We start from the raw sequence: 12,465 nt of genomic DNA on the forward strand, positions 1-12,465 counted from the left end.
GCCTGTCGGTGGGGCATTTTCTTGATTGCTAATTGATATGGGAGGTGGTGCCATGATATCGTGGGTGGTACCGTGCCCAGGCTGGTGGGCATGGGCTGTGTAAGAGAGCAAACGGATGGGGCTGAAGACGTGGCTAAGTGGTTAAGAGCACTGCCTGCTCCTGCAGGCTCTGTTCCCCACACCCTCAAGGAAACAACCACCTGTAACTCTAGTCCCAGGGAATCTGTCGCCCTCTTCTGGCACTTTTTGGGTACTACATACATGCAGGCAAAACACCATATACATAAAATAAAGCAAAAATTAAAAAGAAAAAGAAAGATAGCTGGATGTGAGCCTGGGAGGACTCCAGCAAGCACTGCTCCTCCATGTTCTCCACCTCAGACTCTGGCCTTGGGCTCCTGTCTTGGCCCCCCTCCGTGACTTCAACCTTCTCTGGCTTTCTCCTGGTCGTGGTATTTATCACAGCAGAAGAAAAGCAAACTCGGACAGCTGAGGACCTGAGTTCAACGCCAAGATTCCACAAACCAACCCTGAAAAATTGTCTCTTACTTACATCTGTGCACCTACACACACATACACACAATAATAGTAGCAGTAATAATAATAAGAAGAAAATAATAAATTAAAAACAATAGGGTCTGGCCTGATGGTGCATGCCTTTAATCCCAGCACTCGGGAGGCAGAGGCAGGTGGATCTGGCCAGGATGTTCTGCATAATGAGTTCCAGAACAGTCAGGACTGATGCTGGTCCTCGCGATCTGAAGATGGCTGAGGACTTGATGCCTGGCTGGTCAAGTGAAGCTGACAGTAGTTCATTTGGGTGAAGATGCCACACACTGAACAGACCACCCAGGGGTTACATTTAGAAGCAGAACACGGTAAATAAGGACATCAGTGAGAGGCAGGCTTTGTGGTAAGAGGAGGGCAGGGTGATGGATGCCTGGTCACGCTCCCAGGGTGCGGTTGGCTTGTTTGAATAATTTCCCAGGCTGGCAGAGAACTGAAGCCTGCTACTTAGGGATAAACAGAAACCCTGCCCGCTCTTCCTGGTGAAGGGAGTTATTTGGCTGGGAAATCTCATCCTGAGAAGCTCAGCAGAGGAGAGTCTGAGGCGAGGCCACTTGAGGTAGGCACTTCTGTTTCTCCAGATGTCTTGACTCTGGGGAAACTATTTAAAACTACATCTTGCATCCTATGTGTACGGATGATGATGGTGATAATGGTGATGGTGGTGGTGATGATGATGATGTTGATGATGGTGGTGGTGATGGTGATGATGATGATGATGATGGTGGTGATGATGATGGTGATGATGATGGTGATGATGTTGGTGATGATGATGGTGGTGGTGGTGATGATGATGGTGGTGATGATGGTGATGATGACGATACAAAATCCATAAAATTCTTGCTGTGACCAAGACTTCCTGGAAAGTAGCTGTGTCTGAAAAGGCACTGGTTAAAACTGTACTGATGTGGAGGGGTTGGAAGATTTCAGGTCCCCAAAGCTAAGAACGTCACCAGCGAGCATCTGAGGCCTATAGAAGAGCCTCCTCTCTCTAATTGCCTTAGTTAATTTTCTACACCATGACCAAAGAAACTTATAAAAGAAGTATTTAGTCTGGAGCTCATTGTTCCAGAGGGTAGTAGAGTCCATGATCAACATGATAGGACCATGATGGCCAGCAGGCAGGCAGGCAGACAGGCAGGCAGGCAGGCATGGTTCTGGAGCAGTAGTTGACAGATTACATCTGACCCACAAACATGAGGCAGATAGCTCACTGGGAATGATGTGGTCTTTTGAAACTAAAAGCCCACCCCAGTGACACACCTCCTCCAACAAGGCCACACCTCCTAATCCTTCCCAAACAGTTCCACCAGTTTCAAACCAAGTATTCAAACATATGAGCCTCTGGGAGCCATTGTCATTCAAATCACCACACCAATGGACTCACCGATGTATTTTAAACTTACATTGGTTTAAGATGTTCTTTGTTCTGTAAACTATAGAACTGATTTCATGTGGGAACATGGAATTTGGGGTAACCTAACTCTGGCTCCTGGGCTATGGTTATTCAAATGGCTGGAGTATAAACTATCTCTCGTTCCCTTTAAGGTGAGAGCTGTGTGTTTTACACTGACATTGCTACTATTAAATGAGAAGTCCCCATGCACTGCAGACATGGTACGGTGATTGCTTAAGCTTGGAAACTGTAATCCTTCTCTGCATCACTTAGGGGAGTGAAAGAAAGTGACTCACTGAACTGTCATGGTAAACGCTTGCTTGAGCCCAAGAATTTCAGAGAAGTCAAACCTCATGAACAAACGTGAGGCTTTGATAAACATAGAACAAGACAGAAGACTGTTTTAGAACAGAAAAAAAGGCAGTGTGGAAGGAACCGGATGGTGGTGCACATCTCTCAGCCCAGCACCCAGGAGACTGAGGCTGTGGCTATCCTGGGCTACATAGCAAGAACTTCCTCTAAAAACAAAGCATACCCAAAAGAAGAAACCCAAAGTCCAGAAAAAGGCTTCCCTGGAAACCAAGACATCCTGGAAACGAAGAGTGCAGCAGATGGGAACAGGTGCTGCCGATGGTCCCGGGAGCGAGAGACAGAAGACAGAAACCAAAGAAGGAAGGGGCGGGAGCTGTTCTGGGAGCCACAGGATGGTAAAGAATAGAAAACTGGGCACTGTTCCGGCTTATGTTAATCCTACTGCCCATATTCGCTTTTTAATTTTTAGACTTTTAGGGCTTTTGTCATTGCTGTTATGATTGGCTTTGCTTGTGATAGTCTTGCCGTGATACTCTGGCTGCCCTGGAACTCTCAATTTAGACCAGGCTGGCCTCAAACTTTCAGGGATCCACCTGCCTCTGCCTTCTGAGTGCTGGGGTTAAAGGTGTGTGCCAACACAACAGGCTTTTTATAAATTTTAATTAGACGTGTGTGTGTGTGTTTGCGTGTGCTGTGTGTGTGTGTTACCTGGGTAACAAGCTCTGGTCGTCAGGCTTGGTGGCAAGCACCCCTAGCTGGTGAGCCACCTTACGAGGCATTGGTATTTCCTTAGAGCAATAAAAACTCTGGGTCAATATGAAACTGGGCGGGATCCTGAGTCCCATCTCAGTATCTATGCACAGGTAAGAAATATGAACCAGGATATCTATTCCTTCATGACTTTCCTTCCTGTTTACCAGAGCAAAAGCTAGAAGAATTTGGAAAAATATCAGTTACTTCTATTCAAACTCACCCAGCCTCCATTCTGAATGAAGCCACTCTCCTGGGTGCACAGCCATGGCTGATATCCGTCAATACCCCCTCTGATGCCTGCTGTGTGATCTCTAACCCGGTTAACACGTTATTCCCACTTCATCAGAAGCAGCTGGCCTTCAGCTTGTGGGGACTCACTGTCGCTGTGTGTCTGGGTCGGTAGCTAGAGACAGCTGTCAATCACACACTGGCTGACTTCAGAGTGATTGAGAGGAGCATGCGATGCCTTGGGAAATGTTTCAGAAAGCAACTAGTAGCAAGGAGTCCTGCACCACCCAGGCCGTGTGCAAGCCACCTCCTCACCCCTGCACCACCACCCAGGCCGTGTGCAAGCCACCTCTCACCCCTGCACCACCACCCGGGCCGTGTGCAAGCCGCCTCTCACCCCTGCACCACCACCCGGGCCGTGTGCAAGCAGCCTCTCCCACCACCCAGGCCGTGTGCAAGCAGCCTCTCACCCCTGCACCACCACCTAGGCCGTGTGCATGCTTCGGCTTGTGACGACTGGCTTTAGACTATGAGTTTCACAGAACCTAGACTCTCTTGGGAAGAGATTCTCTATAAGGGATTGTCTAGCTCAGGTGGTTTGTGGGCGTGTCTGTGGGGTCTCTCTTAAGTTAGTTGTTGTGGGAAGCCAGTAAGCAGCACCACTCGCGCGGCCTCTGTATCGGCTCCTGCCTCCAGGTTCCTGCCTTGAGTTCCTGCCCTGACCCCCTGCATGATGGACTGTGAACTGTGAGATGAAATAAACCCTCTCCTCCCTGTGGTGGTTTGAATGAAAATGGTCCCTACAGGCTCTTAGGGAGAGTCATTAGGAGGAGCGGCCTTGTTGGAGTAGGTGTGGCCTTGTTGTGTGCTTGGGGTTTCAGGTGAGTGTGACTCTCCCTGCTGCCTGGGATCCAGCTGTAGAACTCCCAGCTTCTCTCCAGCACCATGTCTGCCTGCACAGCACTATAAGGCTCGCCATGATGGTAATGGACGGAACCTCTGGGCTGTAAGGCAGCCCCAATTAAATGTCTTCTTTTATAAGAGTTGCTGAGGTCATGGTGTCTCTTCACAGCAATAGAAACCCTAACTGAGACAATAGTTAACCTAGGCATGGTGGCAAAGGCCTTTAATCCCAGCATTTTGGAGGCAGAAGCAGGTGGATCTCTGTTGAGTTCGAGGCCAACCTGATCTACAAAGCAAGGTCCAAGACAGACAAGGCTGTTACACAGAGAAACCCCATCTCAAAAAACAAAAACCCAGAAACCAAGAAGACACTAGTTAAAAGCAGAGAGAAATGAGTACACACACACATATTTTCTTGCTTGTTCAGCTGGATTTCCCCTCTGGTTCTGTTCAGGAACCCCTGCCTAGGGGTGGCGCTGCCCACAGTCAGCTGGGCCCTCCCACATCAATCATTAACCCTGAAAATGCCCCGGTGGTATGTCTACAGGCCAGCTTTACGGAGGCATCTCCTCAACTGAGGTTCGTCCTCCCAGATAACTCGACACTGCATCCAGTTGGCAAGGAAACAAACAAAACCCCCAACCGGCCACAGCCCAAGCAGGGCAGTTGTGGGCATGGTGTGACCTTTCTATGTCAAGTCCCTGCCTCTGTGATTTACTTCCAGTTTACTTTTGGTCAGGGTTTCCCCCACAGCGGCCGCAGCAGCAAAGCAAACGAGACAAGGTCTCTCGCTGAAATGCGAGATCACTAAGTTCAGCTCAACTGCTTGTCCCACGACTGCCCCAGGGTCTGCCGGTCTTGCCTCAACGGTGCCGGGACGATAGCTACTATGCCCAACTTTTTTTGTGGGTGCTGGGTAGCTGACCTCGGATTCTCCTGTTCCCACTTTCTCTTTTCCCACTGAGTCATCACCCAGACCCACACCCCAACATCCTCTCCCAGGATGGCACCACCTCCCCACAGTTGCTCCACCTGAGAACTTCGGCGTCCCTTAGCCCTGCCCACGTCTCAGTATGTGGTCTTTTCATTAAGCCCTTTTGTTCCTCAGAGAAGAAACTGCATTTATGGTTTTAAAAATATTTGATTAGTTACGCATTGAGTAACTACTCAGTAAGCATTGAACCCTTCAAATGCACTGTCCTCAGGAGAGGGGTCCTACTTCACACTTGCGTTCACACCTCTCAGAGGTGGAGGGAAGTTCAGAAGCTTTTCCTAGGGAGGCATCAACAGATACCTCTCCATTCCAGAGAGGACATTATTGACAGTTCAAAGTTAAAGTGAAGTCCAAGTCTAGCTTGGTGAACCGGGGAGCTTATTTGGGCTTCTGACTGGAGCATGAGTCAGTCAGCCAAGCACAGCTGCACCCCAGAAAGGCCCACCCCAGAGTGAGCAATAACCCTGGAGCTCCTGCTCAACCTGCAGACGATTCCACCGAAGAAACTTCTCTTCCTAGCAATTGCTTCCTGTTCATACAATAGACACCAGACCTTGGGACATCTGCAAGTTTCTTGGTTGATTTAAATTTCTTTTCTTTCTTTTTTTTTTTTTTTTTTTTTTTTTTGGTTTTTGGTTTTTGGTTTTTGGAGACAGGGTTTCTCTGTGGCTTTGGAGCCTGTCCTGGAACTAGCTCTTGTAGACCAGGCTGGTCTTGAACTCACAGAGATTCACCTGCATCTGCCTCCCAAGTGCTGGGATTAAAGGCGTGCACCACCACTGCCCAACTGGTTTAAATTTCTGAAGCTTCTGAATCTCAGCATCCTTCCTCCCTCTGGAGACTACAGTTCCATTACAGGAGGCAGCTACCCAGTAAAACTGGCCTCTTATCTCCAATTTCTTTTTCTTTTTTTTTAAAAAAAAAATTATTTATTTATTTACTTACTTACTTATGAGGCAGGGTTCTACTATATAGCCCTGACTGTCCTGGAGCTCACTATATGGACCAGACTGCCCTTGAACTCACCCCTACCGCCCATCCTCCCCTGAAGATCTGCCTGCCTCCACCTCCAAAGTGCCAGGATTAAAGTTGTCTGCCTGACTGTTTTATCCTTTCTGAGTCAAATTTCATATCAATGGAATCATATGGCATGAACATTTTTACATTAGGCTTTTCTTGGTATTTGGTTTTCTTTCTTTCTTTCTTTCTTTCTTTCTTATGGGGTGTATGTGTGTTTTGATTTAGTTCTTTTGTTTTGTTTAGGTTTGTTTTAGTTTTGGATTTTTGGCATTTAAATTTTTTTATTGATATTTATTGAGCTCTACATTTTTCTCTGCTCCCCTCCCTGCCTCTCCCCTCCTCCCTTCAGTCCTCCCCCAAGGTCCCCATGCTCCCAATTTACTCAGGAGATCTTGTCTTTTTCTACTTTTACTTCCCATGTAGATTAGATCTATGTAAGTCTCTCTTATTAGTGTCCTCATTGTTGTCTGAGTTCTCTGGGATTGTGGTTTGTAGGCTGGCTTTCTTTGCTTTATGTTTAAAAACCTCCTATGAGTGAGTACATGTGATAATTGTCTTTCTGTGTCTGGGTTACCTCACTCAAAATAATGTTTTCTAGCTCCATCCATTTTCCTGCAAAATTCAAGATGTTGTTTTTTTTTCTACTGTGTAGTACTCCATTGTGTAAATGTACTACATTTTCCTTACCCATTCTTCAGTCAAGGGGCATTTAGGTTGTTTCCAGGTTCTGGCAATAACAAACAAAGCTGCTATGAACATAGTTGAGCACATGTCCTTGTGATACGATTGAGCATCCTTTGGATATATACCCAAAAGTGGTATTACTGGGTCTTGAGAGTTTTGGGTTTTTGAGACAGGGTTTCTCTGTGTAGCTTTGGAGCCTGTCATAGAACTCACTCTGTAGACCAGGTTAGCCTCGAACTCATAGAGATCTGCCTGCCTCTGCCTCCTGAGTGCTGGGATTAAAGGTGTATGCCACCACTGCCCAGTCATGTGTTTTTGTTTTTAACATTTTTCTACTTGTGGATGTGTGGATATGTTTGTCATAATTTGAATATGGAGGTCAGAGGACCACCCAAGGGACTTGGTTCTCTCCTTCTACCATGTAGGCTCCAGGGATTGAACTCAGGCAACTGCCTTCTTCATTTGAGGCATCTGGCTGGCCTGTTTTAAGGTTACTTTTTGCAGTTTTGGACTGGTCTTAATGTAGCTAAGAATGACCTTGAACTCCTGATCCTGAACCTCCTGGATGGAAGGTGTGCACTGCCTAGACGATGACGATGTCATAGTTTGTTCTTTTGAAAAGTCCTGCTTAGTTAAGTCAAGTGCTAAAGGCTGAGGAAGCGTTTGCTACTAAACCACGAATAACTGTCACTAGCTAGTGAGCTAGGACACGGACATGCGGAGAACGTGCTTTCTTTTCAGAGTGTGGACTGGGATTTGAACCCATAGCATTTTCTGTTGATCTCGTATTGCAGTTGAACCTGGAGCTTCGTGTGTGCTAGACAAGCGTCCAGACCTTTAGCATTGTGTTTTGTCCTCTCCTTGTCCACTGATTCCGCTCGAACACGCTGCCGTTTGTCATTCTGTTCACACTCTGGAGATGCCTGCGAGGCTCCGGATGGTGCAAACGAGGGAGCTAGGATCTTTCAGTGGCTGTTGTTTTCCTTTGTTTTGGTTATACACCGCAGTGTTTTCTGGGACATGAGGCAAGCATACACTCACGGGAGACAGCTGGATGGTTTCCCCCAGTGCTTGCAGAAATTATACCTCTAGAACATACCATTTTCCTGGAGTAGGACAGGCCGAGACAGACCTGGGCAAAGATAATGTTTAAAATGCCATCAGGGCTAGGTAGTCAGTTTCAAAAGACTTCTAAGATGTTAGCAGACACTGTCCTCGGATGGGTCTCTTGGCGTAGCTCACAGGCCCCTTCTGAGCCCCTCCTTCATTTTCTGTGTTAAACTGTCAATGTCTCCTCAGTCCAGACATGTGAAATCTCACTCCCTAGGTGGCCTTGCCAACTGCTGAACTGAAAGTAGCTAAGTAAATTCATTTCCACTTACACGTGAATGATCGCCAAGCCGTTAAGCACCTGTGTTTTAAGTGTGAAACGTAATCATCACTGCTAGTAGCTTTCGAGGAGATGTGCTATCTTTTCAGTGAAGTCGGAAAGTTACAAGAGGCTTTGCAAGATGGTATGGGATAGTAAAGGCACTTGCGTTAGGACCTCATGATCTGAGTTCAATTCTCTAGACCGATATGGTAGAAGAAGACTCCTGCAAGTTGTCTTTTGATCTACACACACACACACACACACACACACACACACACACACACACACACACTAAAAAAGTAATGAAGTTATGTGAAGCCTTGGGCTATAACAGTGCATATCTGTGGGGGTGTAGTTGGGAGGGCTGTGAGTTTGAGGCCAACCTGGGCTACATAGTGAGTTCCAGACTAGCCTTGGCTCATATAAATAATGTGAGCTGGAAAATGCTATCTGTCCTAAGCCGGACATGGGTTCAAATCCCAGTCCATACATGGAAAAGAAAGCACGTTCTCCCCATGTCCGTGTCCTAGCTCACTAGCTAGTGGCAGTTATTCGTGGTTTAACAGCAAACTCTGGCTCAGCCTTTAGCACTTGACTTAACTAAGCAGGACTTTTCAAAAGAGCAAACTATGACATCGTCATCGGCAGCCATTTTGTGGGCACTTAACCCGTTTATTGGCTGGTACATTAATACGGAAGGGATTTGCAAACTGCAGAGAGCCTCTGGTGTTCAAAGTTTAACAACGCATTATTCTTTATTGATTGAATAATTGAGACGGGGGTCTTGCTATGTAGCCCATGGAACTGGCAGCAATTCTTCTGCCTCAGCCTCCAAAGTGCTAGGATTACAGGGATATGAGCCACCAGCCCAGGGAGCTGATGCTGGGGAGACAGGACCCCGTGACCTGGGAGAGATCATCCGTTCCAGGTGGGAACGAGACGGTAGCTTCTCAGATCACCCCCTACCCACCCCAAACGTGGGAATTCCACGCGCTCCGGAGGTCACCCAGATCTGACTCAGAAGTGAGTGGCAACGTGTTGAGGAACGCCAGGGTGAGATAGCTAACACCCTTGAAGGAAATATTGCTTAAATTAGATGAGAGCCCTCTACCTACACATCCCGAGTGTGCTGGGATTACAAGCTATCGCCACCACTCCTGGTTTTCTGCGGTGCCGGGGACTAGAACCCAGGGCTCTGTGCCTGCCAGGCAAGCACTCTGCCAAATGAGCCACATCCTCAGTCCCAAAATGGCCTTTTCCTAACGGAACGGAGCTTGCGGTCCCGAGGAGGGAGGCTGGCAAATCAGCAGCTTTCCTTCTTCATTTAAAAAAGATTCGTTTAACGAAGGTTCTGTCTGTGAGTCGGCGCCCAGTCAAGACTTGGGGCCCTGCGTGGCGACCGTCCTCCTCTCGAGGGTACCCACTGCCCGCCCTCCAGGCCCTGGCCCTCCGCCCCGGCCGCGCCCTGGGCGCAGCCCCTTTTGGCACCGCGGCTCCCAGGTGCCCGGCGCAAAGGCGGAGCCGGACTGCAGCCGCCTGGGTGGCGCCACCGAGACCCCCGGGTGTTCGCAGGTCCCGGCGCTCAGGCTGCGACTCCCGCAGCATCCCCGGCAGCGGCTCCAGCATCCCCGGTAACTCGAGACTCTCCGATCGCGCACAACCAGCGGACGCCACCACCATGAGCGCGGGGCCGCGATGGCCAGCACCCGGCAGCCTGCCTGCGCTCTGCGCCTCGCTACTCCTGCTGGGTCTGCAGCCGCCACCCGCGCGCACCGAGGGTGAGTGTCCGCAGCCGCAGGGGTCCCGGTGCAGCCGGGAGGCCAGCCGGGCCGGAGGTGTAGCCTGGAACCGGCCACCCTGAGCCCCAGCATCACCGGCCCCCACCTTTCCCCACCCTCCCCGCCGCCTGCTTCCCTGAGAGAGATCTCTAGAATGAAGTCACGTCTAGGCTGCCCTCGAACTTCCCCTATTGGGATTGATTTTTCCATCTTCCCTCGGTTTCTCAACGTCTGTAAGGTCGGTGCCCTTCCCGGAGACTGCGGTCAGAAAATATTCGCGTTGTCTAGGAAGGTTTGAAAGATGAGTGAGGATTCGTGTTCCTGGCAAACGGGGAAGCAAAGCGTCCCGGTGGGAGGAACAGCTCGAGCTGAGTCGCTCAGGGGTGTTGGGGAACATGGGACCTAGGATTTAAAAGCAAATAGCTAGGCGGGAGCCAAGCCGCCAGGTTGGGGTGGATGCCTTGGGACAGGCAGTGGAAAGCCAGGTAGCAGCCAGATGACAAGTTGACCCACTGTGTTTTTTTTTTAACCCGAATTCAGCTTTAAAATTTTTTAAACATTTAGTATTTATATGCGTATGTGTTTATTTACTTTAAGTCGAAATTCAGCTTTAATTAAAAACAATTAGCGTGTGTGTGTGTGTGTGTATGCTTACACGCGTACTTGCTGAGCTGAAGGATTCCCTCGTTCCCCACGCACTACGTGGGTTCCCTGGGGTGGAATTCAGGTCACCAGGCTTGGCAGCAAGCGCCTTTATCCACCGAGCCATGTCGCTGGCCCTTGAATTTGGCTTTTGATACTCGCCTTAAGCTAGCAGGATTAGGGCCCTGTGTCAATGCAATTTCCGTTTGAAAAGCTAATTCAGCTGTGTTTAGTTGTTGAAACAAAACCCCCCAGAACGTGGAGCTGGAGAGTTTGAAGGGAGGCGGCTGTCCTCAGCCCCAGAAGGTATTCTGGAAAGTTCACCCTTGGGACGACCTCGACCAATAGGGGAGAAAAGCCTTCGACCGATTTAGGGAGCTTTGCATACATTGAAATATAGTTATTTAAACCTGGTAAAGCCTAGGGTGACGCTAAAGATCAGGGAAAGAAAACCCTGGAACTTGAGGAAATGATGAGGGGGACAATATGTCACTCGACACCTCAGGTGCGCGCTCCGAGTTTGCATGTATGTGCCCTGTTTTAATCAAGGACTTGGACTCTCGGTCAGCGTCTTAGCCATGCCCATCAGCAGTAAGAAGACACTGTTAACTCTAACGGCTGTCAGCGGCCCCTCTAATTAATTACCAATTAATTTATCTGGCAGGGCTCTAGAAGCATCCTGCCACTGAGCTATATCCTCAGCCCCAATTTTAAAAAGAAATCTAGATATGCTTCTGAAAATTTACCATTTAAAAATGTGTAACTGCGGTTTTTAAAATATGCACGTGTAAACATTTTGCTGTGCAAACAATGTTCGTGCATCTGATTCTAGAGCATTTCATCATTGCCACACGGAACAGCACCTCTCTTCGCAGTCCGTGCATTGGGAAAGCTTTAGCATTTCCGGCCTGACGCTGAGCTTGAAAATTAAGCTGGTTTTAAAGAAAGCAAGCAGCATGGGTCGGGTTAGTGCTAACTTTCCAACAAGGTCTACTCTTGTTCTAGTTTTAATTCCTTTGAACAAGATCTCTTTCCATGATGTTTTATAGAGTTTCGCCCCATTATGAACGCTTAAGCAGAATGCCACGCGAATAAGGATCAAAGTTTTGTGCCTATCTGGACTTGGGGAGGGGCATAGAAAACAGAAGGTGGGGTTGCCTACGACAAAGAGAAACCAAGGACTCCTGGTGTGTGTGTGTGTGTGTGTGCGCGCGTGCACTTTTTATTTTTGGGAATGCTTCCTGTTCCCCACCACCACCTTCCTTCTTCCTCTCTCCACTTGACCTATGGAGAATCATGAGCACACTTCATTGTAAGAAAATGCCATTTGCCAAGCCCTCCGGTGTATAGCAGAGCCACAGAACTGTAAGCTGTATTGTGAACAGCTTGCTGCCTGGGTCTGTGCTTACTGCCTCTCTCACCTCTAGTTATCTGAGTGTGTGTGAGGAGGAGGGGAGGATTCTAGTTATCTGAATCTGTGTGAGGAGGAGGGGAGGACTCTAGTTATCTGAGTCTGTGTGGGGAGGAGGGGAGGACTCTAGTTATCTGAGTCTGTGTGGGGAGGAGGGGAGGACTCTAATTATCTGGGCCTGTGTTGACTGAGGTTTTCTGTTCAGCCCATTTCCCACAGTCGTTAAGTCTCAAAGAAATCACACAGGGGTCTACATTAATTATAAATTGATTGGCCTAGTATCTCAAGCTTCTTATTAACTCTTATAACTCATATTAGTCCATCATTTTTGTCTGTGTTAGCCACGTGGCTTGGTACCGTGTTTGGAGAGGCAGTCACATCTTGTTTCCTCTGCATCTGGGTCAC

The 12,465-nt window shown here is 48.4% G+C and overlaps 1 protein-coding gene across 1 annotated transcript in view; it reads left to right on the forward strand.

Moving 5' to 3' along the window:
• The first annotated feature begins 9,755 nt into the window (after nucleotides 1-9,755).
• Nucleotides 9,756-12,465, forward strand: part of Susd5 (sushi domain containing 5) — a 43,673-nt gene continuing 40,963 nt past the window's right edge. Inside the window, exon 1 of the mRNA XM_057767701.1 lies at nucleotides 9,756-10,007. Within this exon, the coding sequence (XP_057623684.1) occupies nucleotides 9,908-10,007 (100 nt within the window). The 5' untranslated portion in view covers nucleotides 9,756-9,907. The remainder of the gene's footprint in view (nucleotides 10,008-12,465) is intronic.

Source organism: Chionomys nivalis, chromosome 4, assembly GCF_950005125.1.
Source record: "Chionomys nivalis chromosome 4, mChiNiv1.1, whole genome shotgun sequence".
NCBI classification, from domain to species: Eukaryota; Metazoa; Chordata; class Mammalia; order Rodentia; family Cricetidae; genus Chionomys; species Chionomys nivalis.